Source organism: Ovis aries, chromosome 10 (assembly GCF_016772045.2).
Source record: "Ovis aries strain OAR_USU_Benz2616 breed Rambouillet chromosome 10, ARS-UI_Ramb_v3.0, whole genome shotgun sequence".
NCBI lineage: Eukaryota > Metazoa > Chordata > Mammalia > Artiodactyla > Bovidae > Ovis > Ovis aries.
In genome coordinates, this window is record NC_056063.1 from 53332555 (window position 1) to 53358907 (window position 26353).

Sequence of the window (26353 nt, forward strand, 5' to 3'; positions counted from 1 at the left end):
ACAGTGGTGTTCAGACAAGATCATTTCACGGGAATGTCTCTTGTTTTTGTCTCTTCGAAACATTCCAGGCCACAGCTTCCTGTCTCACTCTCGCATTCTAAAGCCCCCGCTTGGCGTGGCCTCAAGCTCCTGGCTCAGCTTGAATGACGCCTCTCATTGCCCCCAGGGCCGGGGTTCTGTCATCTGTGACTGTCACTGCGGAGATGCAAAAAGCTCCTCTGAGATGGACTGAAGTCAGCGTGGCCTTGCCCTGGCCCAGCCCAGTAGGGGTGTAAATGCATTACTCTCGCTTCTCTGCTTTTCTTGGCCTTCACAAATGCACATCTGACTTTTATTTCCCCAAACCATCTCCTTCCTGTACACCCAGATCTTCTTCTCTACTCATCTCTGCCTCTCAGACACATCCAGGCAATCTTTTCCGGCCTCTTTGAGGGCTTAGTGGCTTCCCAGGTGGGGCTAGTGGTAAAGAACCCAGCTGTTAATGCAGGAGACATGAGAGACAAGGGCTTGATCTCTGAGTTGGGAAGATCCCCTGGAGGGGGAAATGGCAACCCACTCCAGTATTCTAGCCTGGAGAATCCCATGGACAGAGGAGCCTGGTGGGCTACAGTCCATGGGGTTACAAAAGTGTCAGACACGACTGAAGTAACTTAGCACCACTTTACATGGAAAAAACTTAGCTTTGTATCACTGTGATTCTGGCATAAGCAAAGTTGGGCACCATCCCTTGTCTCCTTTTTTGTAAACTTCCTTTCCATCTTGTTACTACTCTCCTGCCTGTTTTTAGATATCCAGTGCTCTGTGTAGACTCATTAATATCTGGGGCCAACCAACTTCTTATCCTTTCCTCTGTCCCTGGAAGAGATGCATATAACCAGCTCATCAACACAGATGCATGAAAGACACATTATCATTTGAGTGACATTACATTGTTGCAACACAGGGATATGTTTTGAGAAGAGAAGATGATGACAATCAATACAAATAAAAGAACATCTAATTGCCTTGGGAGAGTGTTTTCCTGTAAATTACTTTTTGCAGGCATATCGTATTACACAATAACTCATCTGAGCAGCCAGCGCCCACCAGGTACTCAGTGAAAGTTGCTCAGTTGTGTCTGATTCTTTGCGACCCTGTTGACTATACAGTCCATGCAGTTCTTCAGGTCAGAATATTGGAGTGGGTAGACTTTCCCTTCTCTGGGGGATTTTCCCAACCCAGGGATCGAATCCAGGTCTCCCACATAGCAGGCAGATTCTTTACCAGCTGAGCCACAAGGAAAGCCCAAGAATAGTGGAATGGGTAGCCTATCCCTTCTCCAGTGGAATTTTCCCGACCCAGGGATTGAACCCAGGTCTCCCGCATTGCAGGCAGATTCTTTACCAGCTGAGCTACCAGGTACTTGGTAGTGGAGTCAACAACGGACAATGGACTTCTATGGGACAGGTAACCTTGAACAGATTTTCAAAGCTTACCAAATAAAAATTCAGCCAATCGCTCCCCTTTCCAACACATCTTTATCGGGCACCAACATCGTGTACAATCCTAGTACTTGGTAGTGTGTAACTATCCTTTTAGGGACTTTCGGTCCAGCCAGGGTGGAGACAGAAAATTATGTGCAATTCAGACCAGCACAGTATGTGTTGTGAAGAAGGTGCACTACTCTGGGAGACATAGAAGAGTGTTCACCAGAGCATTGGGTACCACTCCACCCACTAACCCCCTCAACCAGAGGCTGAAGGGCAAGGAGGGCTCTCCAGGTGGAAAGTAGCAGGAGGTACGCCCCAGAGGAGAGAGACCGTGGTGTGGGGTGGGATGGGATTAGGAAGTGCCGGTGGTTTGGCTCCATTACAGCGCTGGGACCACTTGGCATGAAAACAACAGCAGCCACAACCCTTACACTAAGCCAGGCGGTGCTTTAAAGCCTTGCCTTGCCCTCTTGCTGGCTTCAAAGCCACAAGGACCAGAAGACCCACTGTGCTCTGTGTCCACTCCTCCACTGTTTCTCACCAGGGACTCACTGCCACACTCGGCCAGAAAAGCTTCCGGACTAATTCCGTCATGTCTCCCACCCCTGTGGCCATGGATCCCTATGGGAACCCCAGTTAGATCATTTCTTATCACCTGGATCATCCCTGCAGAGCTCTGTGCATCACTGAACCTGACCCAGCCCTGCTGCTGCTGCTGTTGCTGCTAAGTCGCTTCAGTCGTGTCTGACTCTGTGCGACCCCATAGACGGCAGCTCACCAGGCTCCCCTGTCCCTGGGATTCTCCAGGCAAGAACACTGGAGTGGGTTGCCATTTCCTTCTCCAATGCATGAAAGTGAAAAGTGAAAGTGAAGTTGCTCAGTCATGTCTGACTCTTTGCGACCCCATGGACTGCCGCCTACCAGGCTCCTCCATCCATGGGATTTTCCAGGCAAGAGTACTGCAGTGGGGTGCCATCGCTTTCTCTGTGACCCAGCCCTACAGCATCCCAACCCCTCAAACCGGTCCACAGAACCTTCCTGGATGTGTCATCCATTATCGTCAAAACTCACTCCTCTTTAGTCTCGTCCCTGACTGAATGATCTCTCCCCTCCTTGGTGGGTTCTCCCAGAGAACCCTACTCCCCCAGCCTCCTTCTCAGTAACAGCTGCTTTTCTTCTAATCCCATGCACTGTGTGGTCTGGAGGAAGAGGAGGGATCCTGTTTGCTCCTTATTGCTAATTTCTGTTTCTCCCTGCCCTCCTTGAAGCCATTTCCTGTGAGCGTCTCTCCTTCCCTGGAGTCATCTCACCCTCACCCTGTGGGGACTTCAGCACTTGGCTCACTATTTCCCCACACTCCTCCCATCATAATGCCTGAAAGTGAAAGTCACTCAGTCGTGTCCGACTCTTTCTGACCCCATGGACTGTATAGTCCTCGAAATTCTCTAGGCCAGAATCTTGGAGTGGGTAGCCTTTCCCTTCTCCAGGGGATGTTCCTAACCCAGGGATCGAACCCAGGTCTCCCACATTGCAGGCGGATTCTTTACCAGCTGAGCCACAAGGGAAGCCCAAGAATACTGGAGTGGGTAGCCTATCGCTTCTCCAGTGGATCTTCCTGACCCAGGAACCGAACTGGCATCTCCTGCATTGCAGGTGGATTCTTTACCAACTGAGCAATCAGGGAAGCCCTCATAATGCCTGGTGATTCCCAAATTCATGTAATGGATCCTTCCCATCCTGGACTTTCACTTTCTTGATCTCCTCTCCAATGATCTTGTCCATTGCCCTACCCCAGCCACCCACAGATTTTCCCCTTGTAAGAAACCATATACACTACAAAACTTCAAAGCTTTCCCTTTTCTGGCTTCCATTTTCCACCTACTCACCTTCTGTCTACACTTTCTGGTTCAATCCCTCCAGTCCTCTGATGCCAGAAGTTTCCCAGTCCCACAACCCCCAGTCAATTGATCCTACCATCTTTCCACAGCCCTTCTGCCCTCACATCCTCACTTCCCTCCATGTCCATCTCAGCTCCCACAGCCCTTCACTGTAATCACCTCCTCACAGATCCCCTTCTCCTCCCTGTCATCGGTCTTTATTGCACTCTCTTGGCTGAATTAGAAGCTTCCTTAAATCCACTCTCTGTTCAATCTGTTCCTGCCCCTAAAGAACCGAGTATGGCAGAAGAAAGCAATGGGTATTGGCCTTATTGTAGTTCCATGAGCATTGACTTCAGCGGAGCCATTGGTGTTGCCCAAAGAATCCTTGAGAGACAGCATCATGGGGGATGCTTTATGGAGCCAGACTTCTTGGTTTGGGTTTTGCACTCTGCCCCTTACCAGCTGTATCATCACAGGGTATTTATTTTCACTTTCTGTGCCTGCATCTTTTCATCTATAAAGTAGGAAGAAGTAGCATACTTATCTCTGGGACTGAAGAGAGGATTCAATGAGCTTGCTCTCTGTGCTTCCAAGACCAGCCTTCCTGCATGTGCTGTCAATCTTCTTGCTTCCCATGTCTAAGCATTTTCTGCTCACTCTCCGGAACCATCAAATTTGCCATCTTCCCTGGAACATTCCATTGGCATATCTACATACTCTCGTACTTTTCATTGCCCTACCAACTTTCAGGTAGCTTCCCAATTTTCTCTTCCCTCTTCACTGCAAAGTGCCTCAAAAGAATTCTCTATGTCTATCCCTCTGTCTCCCATTTTCTTTGAGATCCACTCCTAGGAGGTTGGTTTTTTTTTTTTTTTTTCACTACTGCTCCATCAAAACTGCCTTCGTCAGGTTTATCAATGAACCCTATATTGCCAACACCACGGTAACTCTTCACCCCAGTTTTATCTGATCTGTCAAATGTCTTGCATTTGGCAAGGCTAGTTACTCCTTCCGGAAACACTTGTCTCCCTTGACTTCCTGGCACCACACCCTTGTATTTCTCTTCTTTTCTCTTTGGCTGCTTGTCTTCAGATCCCTTTGCTGTTTCCTCCCCCTATTCTTGATGTCTAAATGTTGCTGGGATCCGGGGTTCCAGCCTTGGCCCTCTTCCTTCTCTGCGTAGGCTGACTTCCTGGGCGGTCTCATCCAGTTGCAAGTGTCAGATGCCATTGCAAAGCTGATGATGCTCTTTCTCCAACATCCTCCTGGCTCAGTTGATCACTTCCTGCAGGTCCTGGCTTGTTTCACCTCACACACAGGTGTTCCCACACCATCACTATATTCTCTCACTGCTTTATTGTCTTCTTAGTACTTTTATTCATCTGCCATTTATTTATTTGTGCATTGAAAACCTTCTGAAAACAGGGAAATTATCCACTTTGTAGAGTGCCTCATGCATAGAAAGCTACCAATAAATGTGTTAAATAAAAGCATGATTTCATTCAGTCCCGACAGCACCCCCACAGTGCTGTTGGAAGGGTTACTACAAATGAGGAAATGGAATAATTTAGGCCCTTATCACACAGCTGGCAATTCAGGCAGCCCAACTCCAGAGCCTACATGCTCCCTAGTGCAACGCAGAAGCCAGAGAGGTACAGAGTCGAGATCACAGGGTATTTCTATGGAACGTACTCGAGGATTATGGGGAACTACTGGGGTGGGAGTTCGGGGGTAGGGAAGTGACATGCCCTAGGCAAAGTGCTGTGTGTGTGCATGATAAATCACTTCAGTTGTGTCTGACTCTTTGTGACCCTATGGACTGCAGTCTGCCAGGCTCCTCTGTGGGACATGGGATTCTCCAGGCAAGAATACGGGAGTGGATAACCATGCCCTCTTCCAAGGGATTTTCCCAACCCAGGGATCAAACCCATGTCTCCTGCATCTCCTGCACTGTACGTGGATTCTTTACCACTGAGCCACCAGGGAAACCCGAATAAAGAGCTGACTCCACCCCAAATATGCCCATAATCGCCTGTTTCAGTTCCTGGGTGATCAAATCATGCCATTTCAGAGGCTGTCTTGGTGCTTTGTTGGAAAGTTTAGGCTGACAGTGTTTATAAGCTCTGCCAGCATCAAACCGGCCTGTGCTGTCAATGTTTAAGGTGGATTTAGTTAAGAGCTTCAAATCAACTTCATCTTAAGGTCTATGGAATTGAAAACCTTTCTTGCTGTTTCCATAGCAGCTTGATAGTTGACATAATTCCTAAAGAAGCTTATATGTTAATTTAGTCCAGGAACCATTTACTCTGTTCATGTGCTGCTGACCCAAAATATCACAACTTGAGTGAAATAGTCTAGTAAATTACTAAGCTGTTTAAAGTACACATAATGTTTCAAGCTATAGCTGGGGAGGACAGGGTTTCCAAAAATCTGATTAAATGAATTCTGTAATTTACAGATTTGACTTCTTTAAAGTTTAGAACTCCAAACGTCCTGGCCTTTCCAATAGCTCATGCACGGGGGTTGTAAGACGCGTGAGATATTTCCACATAGACAATAAACGCATTTGGTGAATAGAAGCCAAAATTTACCTGGTTTCCATGGTGAAATGAACTGCTGTTTTCTGTTCTAAAGGGAACCAACTGTTCACCCTCCGATACCTCCAAAGCCCAGTTCCGCTGTTTCATCTCCTAACCAGCTGAAGCAGAATAATAGGTAAGATCTAGCATTCCAGAATTTCTTGCAAAACGAAGTTTAAAGGAAATGACACCATACGAATTGTGACTTGTGCAAAGCATGGGTATGTTTTTTGTGCAGGTTCACTGCAGAACCCGGGTCTCCCTCGCTGCAGGCAGACACTTTACCCTCTAAGCCACCCTGTGTCGGGAAGATCCCCTGGAGAAGGAAATGGCAACCCACTCCAGTACTCTTGCCTGGAAAATTGCATGGACAGAGGAGCCTGGTAGGATATAGTCCATGGGGTCGCGAAGAGTCGGACACGATTGAGCAACTTCACTTTCACTGCAGAAGCACTTGGAAAGCTGCACTAATTCCATTTGCCCACACAAACGTGTATTTATGTTTGTCTCTGGAGACTTATGGCCGGTAGCTGTCCTATGGAAACAGACTTTCAAGATGGAAACTGAGCAATAGTCAGCCCAGGAGATGTTCATACTCAGGTTTCCTCTCCTTTATGTACTGGGAACCAATATGTAAGGAACCCCTCCCTCCCTGTATATAAATATATGTGTATACACGTGTGGCAGTGGTGATTTAGTCACTCAGTTGTGTCCAACTCTCTGTGACCCCAGGGATAGTAACCCGCCAGGCTCCTCTGTCCATGGGATTTCCCAGGCAAGAAAACTGTGCAGGTTGCCATTTCCTTCCCCAGAGGATCTTACTGACCCAGGGATCAAACCCATGTCTCCTGCATTGAAGGTGGATTCTTCACCACTAAGCCACCAATGAAGCCTGTTTATTGATATGTATATATATTGCTTATATATTGATATGTATATATATTGCAAAGAGTTGGATATCACTTAACTACCGAACAACAGCAACAGCAATATATATATATTTATACACAAACACACACACATATATATATCTTAACTAGTTAAGATTCCCATTAAGAGCTACATTTTCTCACAAAAGATATTCTTAAAACTTTGTGTTACTGTTCAAACCCTCCTTTTTGTTAGAAAATGCCTTTGGGTAGTTCTTTAGTCTTATTGAGACATTCATAACTTATTTAAAAGCTATAACAAATTTTGAAAAATATTATAATTACCTTGCGTCCAAATCAACAACAAAAAAAAGACAGACTTGCTTTTCCATTTTGAAACTCCAGTGCTCTCTAATTAATACTTAGAAACAAATACTTAGAGACTAATTTGGAGATCTGAGCACCTCCCCATGTGTTGCTGTTAAACAGTTTACTAATCTCAAGCTATTTTCCAAGACCTACACAGCACATTTCCATTATTGTTGAGAGATTTTTTAAAATGATGTCCCAGTGAAGACTGAATGCATTAGACTTGCTTGATGGCCTGCCTTTGATTCTTTTGTATTTTAACTTTTTGATGGTGATTTTTTTTGACAACATGTAGGACTATTGGAAAACTATTCTTTATTAAGAGGATAACTTTGACAAGAAAATGCTAATTGCGTGACAGGGCTGTGTAACTTTAGGCATTCAACCTAATGTGTTAAAAACTCAGGTCTGAATTTCTATTCACTGAAATGTCACAGGATCTTTGAAATTTTGTCCTTAGGAGGACAGGATAATTTTTTTTTAATGTTAAAAAAATTCTTCTTCCTTAAATTAATGAAAAATATAGGCCAGATTTATGACTTCTAATCTGCGCAATGGTTATACACTTGAAAATAACTTTTCAGGCTTTCTATCTTATATTATTTTTCCTTTTACTTTGGCAATATTGAGCAATTTAATATTAATATGAATAGGATTTTTTAGAGGGCTAAAAAAAGTTGGTGTTAGTACGTCCTGAATTCAAAACATTAGATTTTAGAGCAGTGAATTGAATAGATTCAAAAGAAGCTAAATTTCATCAGAACTGGTCTAATCTGTTTTTACTACTCTAATTTATTTCTTCCACAAATGATCTTAAATATAAAATGAGGACAACTTGCATGTTTTAAACCCTGATTACTTTAATCACAGCAAGATGATTTTAATGAAAGAATATGAAAGGGAAGTGTTTCCTCTGTAATTAACACATGTCCTCAGGAGTACAAAAAATAGTCGAATTTAGTTTCTTGAGAACAAGCAAGAATGTGTAAGTAGGTCAATTAGATACTTAGAAAAAAAGCCGAGAAAAGCCTTATACCACAAATTGTCACAGAACCTAACATTGTAAAATTTAATTCTAACAGCTCAGTGTGGTCATTCCTAATGTAGTGGGTGTGCTGGAAAAAGGAAAGTGTTTACCATATTATCTGAGCAAATATATTTTATGATAGTATTCAAATGGGATGAGTCTTTGAGAAAAAGATGTTCCTCTGACACCTAACAAAACATGATTTTTACTATTTAAAAACATTTTACCATTATCTAATTGAGATAAGTGTTTTTATCTAATAAAGATAATTGCTTTATTGATGACTGAAAACTAAAATAAATGAACATGAACATATTTAGAAGTTTATTTCCATAGAGCTATTATTCCAGCAAGCACACTTTCATCTCTTTGAATGTAAATGTTTTCTCATAAATTTAAATTTAACAGAGAAGTGTTTTCTTACCTAACAGACATTATCTTTAATTTGAAAAATATAGGCAGATATATCCAGCTAAACCAAGCGTATATACAGAAGCCAACAGATCTGCTGAAAGAAGTATAAGGTACAATGATCTATCCTGATATCTCTATATTTATATTTATTTAATTGTATAAATGATAAAGTATGCTTTATTAGAACACTGAAACATACATGAAATTAATAAAACGGACAAAATCAGTTTTCCAGCTGACTTCAATAGTGGGTAATAAATCATTGTATATGTACTTAGAGAATTTTATTCCTTTTATTGCTATTTCTTAGTATTACATTAAGAACAACCAAAATTCCCTGAATATGATAACAGAATAAGATCAAACCCCTTAAGAAAGGAAAATCTCTCTTTATTCCTAACACTTGTCCCAGAGTCTATGATATAGCTGGCGTTGATGTGTAAGGGAATAGGTGGAAATACAGTCATCTGATTGAATGTCTACAAAACCTTTGCTTGGAATTGGCTGTATGATAAGGTCACTGAGCTTCTCCTGCACCATCAATAAAAGGCTTACAAATTGTACTGATGCTTTTGACTAAGATTTCCCCATGACAGTCCTGGTTTACACCTATTGTCTTAAACATCCCATCTAGTTTAGTATTTGCTTTAGATGTATCTTTATTTATTTATTTGAAAAAATACTATTTTGAAATTAGTTTTTGAACAATGTTATTTTATAAGTCAACCAATATGATAAACCAGCTTTTTTTTTTTTTAATGGTAAAAAACACAGCAGTAATTTACCATCTTGTGCATGTGGGATAAGTCGCTTCAGTTGTGTCTGACTCTTTGCGACCCCATGGACTGTAGCCCTCCAGGTTCCTCTGTCCATGGGTTTCTCCAGGCAAGAATACTGGAGTGGGTTGCCATTCCCTTTTCCAGGGGATCTTCCCAACCCAGGAATCAAACCCATGTCTCTTATGTCTAGCTGCATTGGCAGGCAAGTTCTTTACCACTAGAGCCACCTGGGAAGCCTAGCTTAATTTACCATTATAATAAATCTTTATTTTAAACAATTTTTTAAATTGAAAACATTGTTCAAAGTGCAAAATTTTATGTATGTTTTTTTTTCTCTTTATTATCCCCTGTGATGCTTAGACTTATGTCACGCAGATACCTTACCTTTGGGGGGAATACCTTGTACCTACAGGCTTAAGGTACAGCATGTTCTACAGTATGTCCCATGTACCACAAGATATCAATGAATGTTCTGGGAAAGAGACATTTAAAGGACAACACATTTAGGAAACACAGGAGAATAGGGTTCTCGATCATGAATTTCCAGAGCCTTCAGTGTGCGTGTATGTACAGTCCAAATCTCTAAAAGTCAGTTATGTTTCCTCAGTTTACTTGACTCCAAAATTCTTTCTTCATGGAACTCTGTTAACTTTCTATACAGTATTGTTTATGAAACACAGGTCTCAATTCAGGTAAACCTAAAATTATTCCTTTTCATGACCTGGCGATTTAAGTCCATTACATGTCAGGTGATTCCACATACCCTACAGTATTAAATGTGCTTTCTTTCCCTTTGGAAGCCTAAGAAGACAGATACGTTCACTTCATATAGGGGGTTGATTGATCTTCTGAATATGTTGCTCAATGTTCCTTGAAAACTGAAACTGTTAGTCGCTCCGTCGCGTCCAGCTCTTTGTGCCCCCGTGAGTGGTAGCCTGCCACGCTCTTCTGTGCATGGGATTCTCCAGGCAAGAATACTGGAGTGGGTTGCCATTCCCTTCTCCAGGGGATCTTCCTGACCCAGGGATCGAATCCAGTTCTCCCATATTGGCATGTGGATTCTTTACCATCTAAGCCACAAGGGAAGCCCAAGGATGTATACTCAGTGTCATTATAATGTTATGTATAATGTATGCTCAATGACATTATAATGTTCTATGGTTGATAGAAAAACTTCTGAACATACTTTGTGTTTACTTGTGCAGTTAATTCAATTTTTCCCCCGTATCCTTTTTAAGTATGTAACTTGCACATAGCCGATACACGTCTTTAGGAGAAACTGTAATTGTTTCAGTGAGCACTAGGTGGCAGAGGCAATGCCTGGGTGGAGTGACCGGCGTGCACGAGTGCGAGTGTGTGAGTGCTGTGAGCTGATGGGATAGGCTGTTGTTATTCAGATAAAGTCAGTGATTTCTGATAACATACGGACTTTGCTTTCTTCACTGAACACAGATACTTTAGTTCCTTTAAGCATAGCTCAGTTGTCATTGACATGAGTTTATTTTTCATTGTTTGAAGGAGTCAGGATCTGGAGAACATTGTCAAAGTGGCCACTTCGCTTCAGAAAACTAACAAGGGGTGAGTGCTCAAGAGGTTTTGAACTTGCATTTTTCTTCTCTCTCTGTTTCAAAAATGCTTAGCCAGTACCTTTAAATCTTCCAAATATGAACGAAATCCTGATGCTGCTCATTATATATAATTTGAAGGAAGAAAGAGTCAGTCTCTAGATTAGAGTTCCTGAGAAATGGGTAATACTGACACTGATGGACATTCTTCTCTCTCCGCTTTCTCTTCTGTGGAGTGATGCTCATGGTGGTGACCTTGCTCCAAACCCCCATCCTGAATTTATGTTCTGACCCGGATCTGTGTTTACCCATCTCCCCAGCACCCCCCTATAGAATGCCCTAGGTTATTGTCAACTTCCTCCCCAAATGCGGTATTTCCTATCTTCTCTGTGTTCTTTCATTCAGGCAAGCTCACCTTTCTGGAATCATTTTTGATTCTTCCATCTTGACCCCTCTGCGTAGTATCAGGCATGTATGGATTAAATGTCTAAAGTGCCCTGCACACCCCCATGGTCTCACCCAGTTCAAACCCTCATTGGTTCCATCACAGGTTATCAGAGTAGCTATTCAGATTGACTGACACTCCTCCAGTCTCTTCTTCCACTAGACCATCACTACCCATCACTGCTGGAGTTTTCTTTCTATGATTCTACTTGAAAAATCACTCCACTTGGCTTCCCACGGCCTAGTCAATTGCATATAACTTCATGCAATGCCCTTGTTAACCTGGCTCTGACCTAACATTCCTTAGAAATTTTGGACTTCACCAATGCATTTATCCTACATTCAATACCAAATTAAACCACTTCCTTTCTGAAGTTTCCAGAGCCTCTGCCTTTGTTTATACCATTCTATTCATGAGGGCTTTTCCAGCCTCAAGGCCACCATATCAATACATTCAAGTTCTACCCATTTTTCAAGATCCAGATCAGATACCAACACCTCTGTGAGGTCTTTTCCAAGTGAGTGACCCAGTGAGATGTGACTTTTGCCTCCTTAAGTGATTAGAATCCTATTATTCAAGTTACATAGCAGCTAATCATATTTAGTATTGTCTTGTGGTATTTATGTAAATGTCTCATCTTCTTTGTTATCTCTTTAATCTCCTAGAGCAGATATTTTGTCTTTCTCACCATCTGCCATCTACAAAGGCTAACACAATGCTTTGTGCAAAGCAGAAGTGTTTATATAGTGGATAATGGTAAGACAATGCTGAGCAGTGAGAAAACCTTGGGTATAAGCATTCCGTGGTTTAATCCTGTGCCTACAGAATTTTTCCCTTGTTCAGTGGAAGTTAGCAGTGCTAAGAGGGTTGTTAGGACTGCCAGCTCAAAGACCTGAAGAGAAGTCACAGAAGTGACGGTGAGCTCTTCTCTGCAACTAATGGACACAGTCTAAATTTGGAAAGAGACAGTGGAAAATATCCTAAATTTTTCATTTTCATTTCTTCCGTTGTCTATGTATCTAGATTTCTCATTTTATTTATTTATTTTTGTTTGAGGTAATATTTTTACGGGGATTGAACAGTTTTTTGGACTGGGTAATTTTTTGACAGCTGTTTAAGGGAAAGATAGGTGAGTGATGCCGAAGGGCAATTACGGTTTGGCACCAGTCAAACAAAAACAGTGAGAGCTTCAGTTGGATTAGCTTTCCTGTCCCCTCTTCCTCACCAGGATACACAAATTCCACAGCCAGACACGTTCTTTACAGGAAGAAGCTGCAACTTTGATGGGGACCAGGGGAAATGTCTGATGCTCTGGGCTATATGTAGGGACTCAATATAGCTTTTATTTTTATCTGAGTTGCTTTGTAATACTCCTTTGGGAAATGGACTATTACTCCTATCTGACTAAGAGCATTTAGTTTATTGCAAATGCAGTGGTAAAACTTAATATCCAAGCTTTCATCAACTGGATGCCATTTTTAAAGCTCAGCTTCTTCATTCACAATGCAGTCCCCATTTTACTTAATTTCCCACAGAGTGTCTTTTCATGATCTATGCTAATTTTCTTGTGGAACCTCAAATCCTGATAATCTCATCATTGTGACTTACCAGTCAGAAAGGTTTGGAGCGGAAATGTATAGAGCTTGCTCTTTCCCTAGGGGACATAGAACCGATTTGTAGCCTCAGAGTTGGAAGGTAGAATTTCAAATAAGAGATGACAATACAACATTGTATTAGGGTCTGGGTAACATTTGTCCCATGCAAGGATAGAACATTAATCCATTTTTTGTCAGGATCAGCAACTTTCACATTTCTATATTTATTCTCAGCCTTTGACTCTACCATTGAATATGCAATATTACTTGAAAGGATTCATCTCTGTGATGGCTGTTGATTGAATAAGTTTTTCAGGCCCCTGCGAGGACCATCCCAGTAACTATTCTGGTGATCTGCTGGTACCAGGCATCTCCAAGCACATTAGTCACTCAGTGACTATACCTCTCTACAGCTGAGCCAAAGTCTTGGTGCCTCTAAATTCAGTTTAAAAAATAAATATAGTGAGCATTTAAAAAGTGAAAACATTAATATTGACTGGGAACTGTTTACTATAATTGCCAAAATTAATTGAGAGTTTATGACATGCTAGGCATCACACTAATCACTTTCTATTCATTAACTTATTGGTTCTTTTCTGAGGTGGGGACCATTAGTATTCTTACTTTGTGACTTAAAAATTGAGGGAGCAAGAGGTTAGACAACTCACCCAGAGTCACCAAGTAATAAGCAGTAAAGCCTGGATTGGAAGCCAAGTATCCCTGACTTGGGAACCTGAATGTCTAACTACCTACTTACTTGGCCTCCTGGTCTATACCAGTGATGACTGAAGAAGAAAGAGGAACATTGAGGAAGTGTGGAAAATGTGTGATTCTAGAGCAGGAAGAAGAGAGAACCAGGATTTATGAACTGGAAAACTGGATGAGGAAGGCAAGAGAAATGAGGGTAAAGCAGGTGGATAGAAGGGATGAGGGGAGGAGGTTCTGTGAGGAGCAAATAGGAAGGAAAAACCACTCCGGCCGCCTTCTTGGGGGAGAGGGCTGAGCTAAGGAATATTCCAGAACCCAGGGGTTTAGCTTAAACAGGCAGCTCCTGCAGAAGCAGCCAATAGACTTCACAGTTCTCAAATACAAAAACAGGAGTGCAAATCTAGCTGATCTGGAATGAGGGAGAGTAGAATTCAAGAAAGAGACCAGACTTACTGATAAACAAGTGTTTTCCAAAATTTTCTCTGTGCAAGCACATTATGCAAAGATAGAATCTATAATAAGTCAACATATGTGTATTTTTGATGCAATTTGACCTTGTATTAAGCATCTACTGTGTGAAAAACTCCAGATTAAGCACTGAAGAGGACCCAATATAAAGCTGATCTAAATTTTAAGTGGTGTGGGAATGTGTGTAGAGTCTGTGTTTCTCTCTATGAACACTCACACTCATATATGTAGAAGCAAGGAGAAAATTGTGTGATTATTATTGGGTTGGGCAAAACAAAAAGTTTGGTTAGTAAATATGTTATTCAATAAAATTCTTGGTGAATCTGAAAAACACGTCTTATTTTTACTTAAAATTAAGCAAACTTTTTGGCCAATCTAATACATTACAAAGTACAGCAAGGTAAGTACCATAAAGGAGATATAAAAACCCCAAACACTGCAAGGCTTCCAAAAATGTAGGGATCTCTATTCACTTAAAGGACTGGGAAAGATTTGTTGCAGAAACGTCTGTCTGAGGAGAGCTTTGGCAGGTTAGACATGTTTTTCATGGATGATGAAGGTGGGATGTTTGTTGAACTTCAGAAAACTCAGAAATAGTTGTTTTACGCTGAATCTATCCCTGACTTTTACTGATGGGAGATATTCTTTCTTTTCCCAAAGTGAAGAATTAGATAATCTCATCAAAATGAACAAAAGTTTGAATAGGTAAGTACTGAATTTACTTTTCAGTAGTTTTGAGCATGAAAAGTATCCTACAAATCTTGAACAAAAAGCTTTCGGAAATCTTCATCATTGTTACAAATGGTTATTACAATTTAAAGGTACTAATATTAAAGTGTCATTGATTTTCATACACCATTGTTTAGTAAAGCAGTTATAAAAATAAACACATTTATCTTCCTGAAATTCTATTATATTAGTATGTAAATAGTTTCGTTTGGTCACTGAATGTTTTTAGTTTAATCATTACAAAACCCACTTTTCTTAGTTAATATTACCTGCTTATTTTGAATCATTTGTAACTGCATAATTTAAAGATCTTATTAATTAAAGCTTGAAGTGCAATTTTAGTTCTCTCTCTGTTACTTGGCCCACTAACGCACGAAATAAGTAGGTACCAGAGTGAAGGAGAAGCAAAGCAAGTGTCAAATGAGTTCACAGATCTGATGATAAAGAGATGTGATTGTTCATGCCCTGTGTTGACAAAAATGATCTATTAATAAATGACTACCAACGACTCCCTTGGAAAGAAAGTTATGACCAACCTAGACGGCATATTAAAAAGCAGAGACATTACTTTGTCAACAAAGGTCTGTCTAGTTAAGGCTATGGTTTTTCTAATGGTCATGTATGGATGTGAGAGTTGGATTATAAAGAAAGCTGAGCGCTGAAGAATTGATGCTTTTGAACTGTGGTGTTGGAGAAGACTCTTGAGAGTCCCTTGGACTGCAAGGAGATCCAACCAGTCCATCCTAAAGGAGATCAGTCCTGGGTGTTCATTGGAAGGACTGATGTTGAAGCTGAAACTCCAATACTTTGGACACATGATGCGAACAGCTGACTCATTGGAAAAGACCTTGATGCTGGGAAAGATTGAGGGCAGGAGGAGAAGGGGACGACAGAAGATGAGATGGTTGGATGGCATCACCGACTTGACGGACATGGGTTTGGGTGGACTCCAGGAGTTGGTGATAGACAGGGAGGCCTGGCGTGGTGCGGTTCATGGGGCTGCAAAGAGTCAGACACAACTGAGCTACTGAACTGAACTGAACCAACGACTCACTACGATTTGCTGCTTTTCAGTTTTTTTTTTTAAATTTTAATTTACAGAGGAAGTATTAGATCAGGAATCAGACTCCACAGTCTGATGAGGCCAGGTAAGTAGAGATGCATGAAGGGAGCTGGCTCTGAAACATGGAGGGAATGCCGGTCCCGGCTGCCTGGCTGTTTCTCAGCTACAGTTGCAATGTGAGAATTTAAGCCCAGAGTTGCAGGACACTTTCAGGAGATCCTGAAACTCCAGGCGTCCACGTGTCATGGCCAGCTTTGTAAATATTGGCTCATATTAAAACAGAATATCACTTCTTGAATGCAAACAGTGCAAACAATGGACTTATTACAGCTTGAGGCTCCCTAGTATGTATCTTCTTTTCTTCTCTCCAAGGTCCACTGCAATTTAATATTTGAGTCTAGGAAAAAAAAAATCTGTTTGGAATAAAGTGATTTCAGGAATTGTGGCTCATCTTTTCCCAAACAACTTCTACTTCCTGTCTCAGATATAAACTGATCTTTGCTTAGATGAGTTAAGTATCCATCATTAATAGTGACAAGGTTTTTTACTCAATTCTTTCAAAGAAATCAAGGTCTCGATGGTCTCTTCAGAGCAAATCTGAAGTCAGAATTAATGGAGAAAAGGTAAGTGCATCTGTCTCTAACCTGAAAATATTATCTCCCAGATTGCTTGTTTTATTCTTTCAGACATTAGCTGGAAGGGAGTTATCTTCCCTGGCATAAAAATGTGCTAACAGATGGGGCGGTGCACTCAGTATTGTACATTTAGTTCAGACATAATTGCCCAGAAGGATTTCTGCTGCTCTATTCAGTAAGAGTAAATGAGCAATTCATGAAAATTTTTTACTGTATCTGACCTTTCAAGATAACACATAATTTTTTTTCAATATGCAGTCTCTTATTTTAATTTCTTTGTATTTTTTAGAGCCAAAAGCCTTGAAAATCTCATGTTTGTGAATACCTGGACAGATAAAGATGGCAAAGGGTAAGATGTGATTGAGACTCTTACAGCCTTTTTTGATTGATTCGTAAACTGTGTGCCATTTCCTGGGGGAGACCTTCTGCTCAAGACAAGAGTCAGACAGGCTGGTGGAACAGACCCTTGATCAGGGTCAGGAGATGGAGGGGAGAGTGTCTTGGTGCTACCTCTGTCACTAGGATAAACCAGGGTGACCCTGGACAAGTGGCCTCTGTTTCCTCAGTCCATAAAATGAAGGGTATGATCTAGACAGATGGTCTCCAAGTTCCCTTTTACATCTGAAAGTGAAAGAAGTCAAACAGATCACTAGAAGCAGTGGACAATAGGCTGGTTTATGGACCAAACATATTCACTATAAGACATTTTGATGCCAGTAGTATAGCCTCTCACCCCTGAAGTCTTTACCAAGGACTAAAGCATTTTTCAGTTGGAATGTTCATTTGCCTATCACTCAGATGCACTTGTAAACATCTCAAGGTCAAAAGCCATGCTTTTATTGACTTTGTATCATAAAAAGTGTTAATTAATGGTCAGTAACTGAATATTTAAAGAAGTTGACTTACAGCTCTAGACCGACACTGATATACTAGAAAATGAATTACTACTGATATTATTTTTCATATTGAAAAAATATCAAACTTCTGACAGTATCATTAAAGAAAATTCCCAGAACAATGCAGAACTGCATAAGGCTAAAGGTATATGAGGTCTCCACTGCTTTTTCTCCAGATTGGCTATTTTTACCTTGTATTCGGTTAGTCATTAGATTTGCCTTCCTAACATGATGATTTCTATTGTCCTGGTTATCTTTAAAAACCATTCATCTGTGCCAATCTGTGCATAGGCAGATATTCTAGCTTTCCTGGTCAAGCTTGGCAGTATGCCTTCTTAACCCTCTCTAATGTAGAACACTTAACAAAGTCTATATAGTAAAAAGTGTTGATAATCACCACCTTCATTCAGACATCAAATACTTATTAACAACTTATTAGTATAGTATGAGGAGAAGGCAATGGCACCCCACTCCAGTACTCTTGCCTGGAAAATCCCATGGGAGGAGCCTGGTAGGCTGCAGTCCACAGGATCGCTAAGAGTCGGACACGACTGAACGGCTTCACTTTCACTTTACACTTTCATGCATTGGAGAAAGAAATGACAACCCACTCCAGTGTTCTAGTCTGGAGAATCCCAGGGACGAGGGAGCCTGGTGGGCTGCCGTCTACGGGGTTGCACAGAGTCAGAGACGACTGAAGTGACTTAGCAGATATAGTATGGATGTGCACTCTAATGTGCATGGGGCTTCTAATGTGATGGGGCTCCCTTTTTTCATGTTAGCTTTTTACACCTCATTAGAAGTGGAGTGTTATGGTTTCCTCTGTCACAGATGAGGAATGTGTGCATCCTCTATTTCATTTTTTTTTTCAAATAGAGAACAGATGAAGTAAGAAAGCAGTCAATTCTCTAGAAGCGGTTATATGAGTTTTAGAGGAGAAGATGAGATTTCAGATTTTTTAAGAAATGAAATTTGGAAAGTTCCATTAAAGTGGTGGAAATCAGGAAACAGAAGATGAGTATCACAAGTCAATCATTGTATGGGCTAGGGAAGAGGAAAAAAGGGAATGATTTATGATCTGGGATAACTTGATGGTGACTGGGCTTTGATGCAGAAAAGACAGCTCTCAATGGTGTAGTAGGGGGCAGGCATAGTTCCTTTTCCTTCTTCCCTCCTTCTTCTTTACACAGAAAGAAAACCTCAGATGTCAACAGTCCTATCACAGTGAAAGACAGAGACAGATGAAAATAACATTGAACAATCGGGGGATTTAGAGAGATTAGCTTTCATTTTCCCTGTTTTAAGCTATCAGCCTGTGAAAGTTTTATTGGTTGTGACCAACTTATATAAAGTACTGAAGTCATCATAGAGTTATTTCTGCTTTTCCAAGGTTTCTTTTTATTAAAGATGACTTTTCTAAATCTTCAAAGTGTTTAGATTCAAAATGTTGATCCTCTGATTTCCACCCTTGATATGAATGATTTTAAGGCAGACAATATCTCAACACACGTATTAAAGTGAGCTTCCCACCGACCCACCCTCGAAGGATAAAGAAAGCAAAAGTTGAAATGTGGAAAGAACTTTTAAATTGAGTTAATCATGACTGAGTCATGGTTAGGTCCTCACTATAGGATAGTTAGCATATCAGCATTTGGCATGAGAAGAGCTGCTTGAATTAAATATTTCTAAAGACTTCTGATGTTTTAGGTACTGATGATATCTTACTCCTATTGTGAGAAATCTGCTGTTGAATTTCTCTCTTTCTCTCTCCACTGTTCCATTCTCTCCACCCCCTCCAATGTTGTAAAGAAACCAAGGCCTTGGAAGTCTTATTAAAGTTAATCAAAGGGCTGACAAAATCGAGAAAGGGTAAGTAAAGCTTCTAATGTGATGGGGCTCCCTTTTTCCATGTTAGCTTTTTACACCTCATTAGAAATGGAGTCTTATGGTTTCCTCTGTCACAGATGAGCTGTTGCACTTTGGGGTCTGTCAGAGAGAGGAAGTAAGGAATATGATGAATCCTGTTTCCATAAGACCACATGCTTGAGTTGCACTAATGTGCAGAAAAGCCTGTTATTCTATATTTTCTTAAATAAAAAATGAGACAGATTTTCTATTCAAATTGAGAAATATAAAGGACAAAAAAGCAAAGTGAGAAGTGTGTTGGTAAAGTGTTTTTGTGTGTGTGTGTGTGTGTTTTAATTTATTTGTTTGTCTTGGGTCTTAGCTGTGGCATGAGAGATCTAGTTCCCAGACCAGGGATTGAACCTGGGTCTCCTGCATTAGGAGTGCAGAATCTTAACCACCGGACCACCAGGGAAGTCCTGGTGAAGCTTTTTAAACTGTGGAAATTAATAAAGATAAGCTAAGGAAAAATTACATCACAATTTCTCCAGTCAGTTGGCCCTGGAAACATCTGACACCCTTTCAGGGACGTTCTTGTTTACATGGTTTTCAGGGAAAACTGAATGCAACCTAACTGATACAGGTTTTCATGTTTTTCCCAAAGAAGCCAAGATCTCAAAGAGGTTATTAAAGCAAATGCCACGACAGATCAGACAAGCAGAGGGTGAGATCAGCTTTTATGTTTCTGAATCTTGGTTATTTTCTCCTGGGTTAGCTGTATGATTTTCTCAGCCCATTGAAGGGGGACATAGCTTTGAGTCTGGCTCCTCTCCTCTGTGTCTGAACCCTATTGCGCCAAGCTTTACCTTGGAGAGTCTCTAGTACGTTCTATCTTAATTTAAATTTATGTAGCCCTATAGAATCCTAGAAATTAAGTTAACTTTTTATTGATAGATAAGTTTCATAACAAAAAGAATTTAATACTAGTTTAATAATTTTCTCCAAAAGCTTGAATTAATCATCAATACTGTGGAGTGTGTATATTAAAAAATACTATGGGAATACTTTGAAACTGATCTAATTTTCTTTTTTTTAAGAAGTAAAGACCTTGATAGCATTATCAAAGTGAATCCCAAAGAAAGTGCAAACACCACTGGGTAAGACATACTATTGTCTTTAAATCTGATTTCTGTAAGTGACAATAAGATAAAATGAGTTGACATTTTAATTTCAGAAACATGTTTTACTAACATGGAATTGGATAATAATGAGGGGCTACATGACCTTTCACTGTCTGACTCTTTGTGACCCCATGGACTGTAGCCTGCCAGGCTCCTCTGTCCATGGGATTCTCCAGGGAAGAATACTGGAGTGGGTTGCCATTTCCTTCTCCAGGGGATCTTCCCAACTCAGAGAGTGAACCTGGGTCTCCTGCATTGCAGGAAGATTCTTTACCATCTGAGCCGCAGGGAAGCACAAAGATAAAATGATTTAGCACTTTAATTTCAGAAACATGTTTTACTGGCATGGAATTGGGTAAGAATGATGGGTCACATGACCTTTCCTCCTTGCTCCCCATAAAATTGCTTATTTTTGAAGAATTGTCCCAATGTTTGATAGGAAATTGCCTTTTCTCCCAGATTTTGGTTTGGCTTTAGAGGTGAGTTATTGAATTGAATTCCTTTGTGTCTAAAGAAAATACAATCTTGACATTTTAAAAGTGAGTTTTTAAAATGGCAAAGGTAACCAAGAGTGAGGCTTGACTAAAACTCATGACATCAACTTCTCTAAGGATGGTGTCTCAGAAGGCAGTCTAAGGGAGGCGCTGGGCAGGTGCACACACTGTGAGTAAGAGCCTCTCATCCTGGCCTTGCTCAGAGCTGGGTCCACAAGGCAGCAGGGCCCAGTCATAGTACTTCTGCCATCTCCTACTGCCCCCTTTGAATTCGGGCTATGCTCTTTCTGATATTTCTCAGTGCCTTTTAATGGAGGAAACATGCATCTCCCCAGGAATTGAGTCATTCATTTTCCTACCATGTTAAGGCCTTTTCTTGCTCTTATAATTTACCATAATCTAATTACGGGCTTCCCTGTTGACTCAGAAGGTAAAGAATCTGCCTGCAATGCAGGAGACTTGGTTTCGATCCCTGGGTTTGGAAGATCCCCTGGAAAAGAGAATGGCTACCCACTCCAGTATTCTTGCCTGGAGAATCCCACGGACAGAAGAGTCTGTTGGGCTACAGTCCATGGGGCTACAAAGAGTTGGACGTGACTGAGCAACCAACACACACACACACAATCTAATTATATTCTAAAAGGCTTGATTTGGGGGAGTGGTTGCATTTATATGAAGACATCTATTTTTCTTATTATTTTTAATACTGTAAAACTATTATTTATATTATTACTGTCATCTAAAAATAGAACAGGCAATTATATCTGATTTATTAGATGGAAATTTATATTATATCTGGATCCAGTATAGAACTTTATCTATTAATAGCTTACATTAATAAGTGCCACCCATCTGGGATATGCAAACGAAATGTATCTGAGGGCAAAGTTGATTTTGTTAAATAGCAAGTCATTTAATATATACACACACATTTTGAGAATAAAACAGAAATATGCTGTTTCTTGTTGATAAATTAAGAAATTTAAATGGTTTTTAGCTCAGGATGTGAGAGAAGAGTTTTAATTTGCATTTAGAGCTTTAAAAATTACATTGTTAGAGAATGTGTATATTTTATCACTTCTTAATTTTTCCAATCATTGTTCACTTGATTAGTGTTTTATTTTAATGACATTCATTAAAACTCATTTCCTTACTCAAAGGAAGCAAGACCTCGATGGGCTTATTAAAGTAAATCCTGAAACAAATAAAAATATTAAGAGGTAAGTAATTTAAAGCTTTTCATTTCTCCTTTGACATTTATAAACTCACTGGAATTCTGAGTACTTGTATTCAGGAGAGCAAATTGGAATTCAAACCACATGAACTATTTTTTCCCAAATACATCATATTAAGCAATTCTATATGACTGATACACAGAAGTGACCTTTTGCAATTTATTCTCAGGTGACATCTGCTATAAGGTAGATTTTGAGAAATTTAATGGGAACTTGACTACCTTTATCTAGTATTTATTTCTTTGTGTGTATGTGTGTGTGTGTGTGTGTGTGTGTGTGTGAGCCACGTATGTGTATGTACAGTGTAAATAGTAATGTCATGTATACACACTCTATATTTAGAATGGATAATCATCAGGGGCCTACTGTATACCACAGGGAACTCTGCTCCATGTTATGTGGCAGCCGGGATGGGAGAGAAGGTTGAGCAAGAGGGAATACATGTATCTGTATGTTGACTCCTTTTGCTGTCTACCTCAAACTATCACAACACTGTTAATTGGCTATATTCCAATATAAAATAAATCAAAAGTTTTAAAATATATACTTTAAGTGAATTCTATTTATTAAAGATATAAAAAGTGTGTTATGTATAAATGTATGTATATATATATAAGTGTGTTGATATGTGTATCAGCGTGTATTAATCAGGATTCTCCAAAGAAACAAAACAGTAGAATATACAGTAGAAATACAGTCGGATATACAGGTATAAAGAGAGATTTATTATAAGGAATTAGCACATACCCCTATGGATGCTGAGAGTTCCCAAGATCTATTGTTGGCAAGATGGAGACCCAACCGGTTGTGTAGTTCCAGTTCCAGTTTGAAGGCCTTAGACCAGGAGAACCCATGTTTAAGCTTCAGTTCAAGGGCAAGAGAAGAGCAATGTTTTAGGTCAAGCACTCAGGTAGGCAAAGTCTCCTCTTATCTCAGCCCTTTTGTTCTATTCAGTCTTTTAACTGAATAGCCATGGCCCACCCATGCTGGGGATGGCCATCTGCTTTACTCAGTCTACAGATTCAGATGTTAAGCTCATCCCCAAACTCCCTCACAGCACACCTGGAATAATACTTGACCAAATATCTGGGCACCCTGTGGCCGGGTCAAGCTGACATGTGAAATTAACCATCACTGTGTGGATATAATAGCCAGGACATGGAAACAACCTAGATGTCCATCAGCAGATGAATGGATAAGAAAGCTGTGGTACATATACACAATGGAGTATTACTCAGCCATTAAAAAGAATACATTTGAATCAGTTCTGATGAGATGGATAAAACTGGAGCTGATTATACAGAGTGAAGTAAGCCAGAAAGAAAAACACCAATACAGTATACTAACACATATATATGGAATTTAGAAAGATGGCAATGATGACCCTGTATGCAAGACAGCAAAAAAGACACAGATGTGTATAGCGGACTTCTGGACTCAGAGGGAGAGGGAGAGGGTGGGATGATTTGGGAGAATGGCATTGAAACATGTATACTATCATGTAAGAATCGAATCACCAGTCTATATCTAATGCAGGATACAGCATGCTTGGGGCTGGTGCACGGGGATGACCCAGAGGGATGTTGTTGGGAGGGAGGTGGGAGGGGGGTTCGTGTTTGGGATCGCATGTACACCCGTGGTAGATTCATGTCAATGTATGGCAAGACCAATACAGTATTGTAAAGTCAAATAAAGTAAAAATAAAAATATTTTTTAAAAAAAAGAAAAGAAAGTGAAAGTGTTAGTTGCTCAGCCATGTGACTCTCTGCAGTCCCATGGACTGTGGCCCACCAGATTACTCTGTCCTTGGAATTCTCCAGGCAAGAATACTGGAGTGGATACCATTCCCTTCTCCTGGAGAATCTTCCCAACCTAGGGATCAAACCCAGGTCTCCTGCACTGAAGGCAGATTATTTACCATCTGAACCACCAGGAAAGCCCATCACAATGTGTGTATATATATATATATATATATATATATATGTATATGTGTGTATATAAGTAGTATGTGTATATGTGTACGTGTATAGCGTATATAAATAAGTGTATTCTGTGGGTGTGTAAGCAGTGTGTGTGAATGTGTTTGTGTACAGATTGTGTGTGCATGTATACTATATTTGTGTGCAGTGTGTATATATGTATGTTTTGTAATGTATGTTTAAAGATGAAGAGGTTAACAAAGCGTACTTTGTAAAAGACTTGCCCTACCCATGAATTGCCAAGGAAATCTGGAAAGCTTATGTCCTCTTGCTTTTTTTTTTATTTTTTAAAAGACAGATGGATCATATCTGAAACTGAGCTTGTTGTCATGTTGCTGAGAAGCGTACCAAGTAATTCCATGTGGTTTCTTTTGAACCTCTTTCCATTCCATTCACTCGGTACATGATATTATGAGTTGATTCTAAAATGTGGCACTAATGCCTGCAGGCCCCATCAGAGCCAGGGCCCGGCTGGCTGAAAGCTGGTGTGCATCGTCAGGCCGTCCTGTTCTCAGCAATGCTGGTGTGGTTGCAGACCCAGTGACCCGTTGTGTTACAGACATGCAGTTTTTTGCAGCCAATAAACTGAGAAGAAAGCACTGATTTCCCTGGTTACCTAGGTGTTTCTGGAAGGGAGCTTGAGGCAGTGAAAGGGAGCAGGGAGTCTAAAGGATCAGAGTTCAAATTCTGACTGTGTCACTTGCCCCATGCTTCAGTTTAGAGATCATAATACTATCACACTTGGCACATCAGAGATACAAATAATTAAGAGCAATAATAAAGATTCACATGAATTATGTTTTCTTAATGATTTAGATGGGGCTTCCCTGGTGGCTCAGCGGTAAAAAATTTGCCTGCCAGTGCAGGAGATGTAGGTTTGATCTCTGGGTCGGAAATATCCACCAGAGAAGGAAATGGCAATTCACTCCAGTTTTCTTGCCTGGAGAATTCCAGGGACAGAGGACTCTGGTAGACTACAGTCCATGGGGTAACAAAGAGTTGGACATGACTTAGTGACTAAACGACAACAATAATTTAGATACTTTCAAATACTTAGTTTACTTTGACTCTACAAGAAAAATTTATGTTTTACCTTTCTAATTTTTATTAAAGAGAGTATTTCAAATCATTATCTATTGTTTTTCATAGGTTGTGGGGTGTGTGTGTGTATGCCTATGTGTTCACATGCACACACACGCAAATGTATGCATTCACATATATATACTAGTGTGTACATACATGTGTGTCTACATGCGTGAATGCATATGAGTGTAGCATGTATGTGCAGACATATGTGTGATTGTATACATCTGCACAAATGCTTATGTGTGCCTGAATATATGTGTGAGTATATCCATGTGCTTTTGTATGTATATGAGTACCTATGTGCACGATTGTGTATGTGTGTGTACTTGTGTGTATGTGTGTAAGAGTGTTGCAGTCTTTGTGTCTATTTGTGTATTTGTATGTGTGTGCTTCCTGGGAGCTTTAACAGCAGTAGTCTTCTTTTTTTCCTTTCACCAAGCATCATTAAACTCTGTGGCTGTCTTAAAGATAAAATAAGATTGTCTCCCTCCCTTATTAAAAAACTTTTGAAGTTCTCTTAATTCAGGTAGAATTAAGTTCTAAACTTGAGCAATGGCCTTTCATATGTTCAGTAAAGTCCAGCCAAACTTACCTCTTTTCTATCCAGCCTCACTCCTGCCTTAACACTTCTGTGACTGCTATTCCCACTTTGGGTGGCTCTATTTCCAAATTGTTACCTTCTCAAAGAGACTGTTTCTAACCATTGAATATAATTGCATCACCAAGCCCTTCTCCAAACCTAGCATCACAGGCACCAGGCACTGATTTTTAATACCATATGTTATTATCTAGAATTGTAGCATTCATTTATAGGTTTGATTGCATATAGCCTGCCTCTCGCCAAGTTAGAATGGAAGCTTCTCTTTAAAATTTATTTATTTTAATTTATGATTTTTGACTGCACTGGGGCTTTGCTGCTGCACGTGAGCTTTCTCTAGCTGCAGTGAGTGGGGACTGCCCTCCAGTTGCAGTGCATGGGTTTCTCTTTGTGGTGGCTTCTCTTGGTGTGGAGCACGGGCTGTAGGGCATGTGGGCTTTAGTTC

General features: G+C 40.4%; 1 protein-coding gene and 1 non-coding gene across 23 annotated transcripts in view; one reads left to right on the forward strand and one right to left on the reverse strand.

Annotated features, from left to right (window-relative positions):
- The window catches only part of SCEL (sciellin), a 125830-nt gene that overhangs the window by 48815 nt on the left and 50662 nt on the right, over positions 1–26353 (forward strand). For 8 of the 22 annotated variants that reach the window (XM_012184804.5, XM_060394154.1, XM_060394153.1 and 5 more), the window contains 10 exons: positions 5984–6064; positions 8652–8717; positions 10905–10964; positions 14828–14872; positions 16523–16582; positions 16884–16943; positions 19300–19359; positions 20000–20059; positions 20436–20492; positions 22171–22230. In XM_012184804.5, coding sequence (XP_012040194.2) covers positions 5984–6064; positions 8652–8717; positions 10905–10964; positions 14828–14872; positions 16523–16582; positions 16884–16943; positions 19300–19359; positions 20000–20059; positions 20436–20492; positions 22171–22230 — 609 coding nt within the window. Of the gene's footprint in view, positions 1–5983; positions 6065–8651; positions 8718–10904; positions 10965–14827; positions 14873–16522; positions 16583–16883; positions 16944–19299; positions 19360–19999; positions 20060–20432; positions 20493–22170; positions 22231–26353 lie in introns of all 22 variants that reach the window. The other 14 variants (XM_060394152.1, XM_060394155.1, XM_012184803.5 and 11 more) reach the window with 5 other exon arrangements.
- TRNAR-CCU (transfer RNA arginine (anticodon CCU)) lies at positions 19738–19810 on the reverse strand. Its single transcript has one exon. It is a non-coding gene; the product is annotated as a tRNA-Arg (tRNA).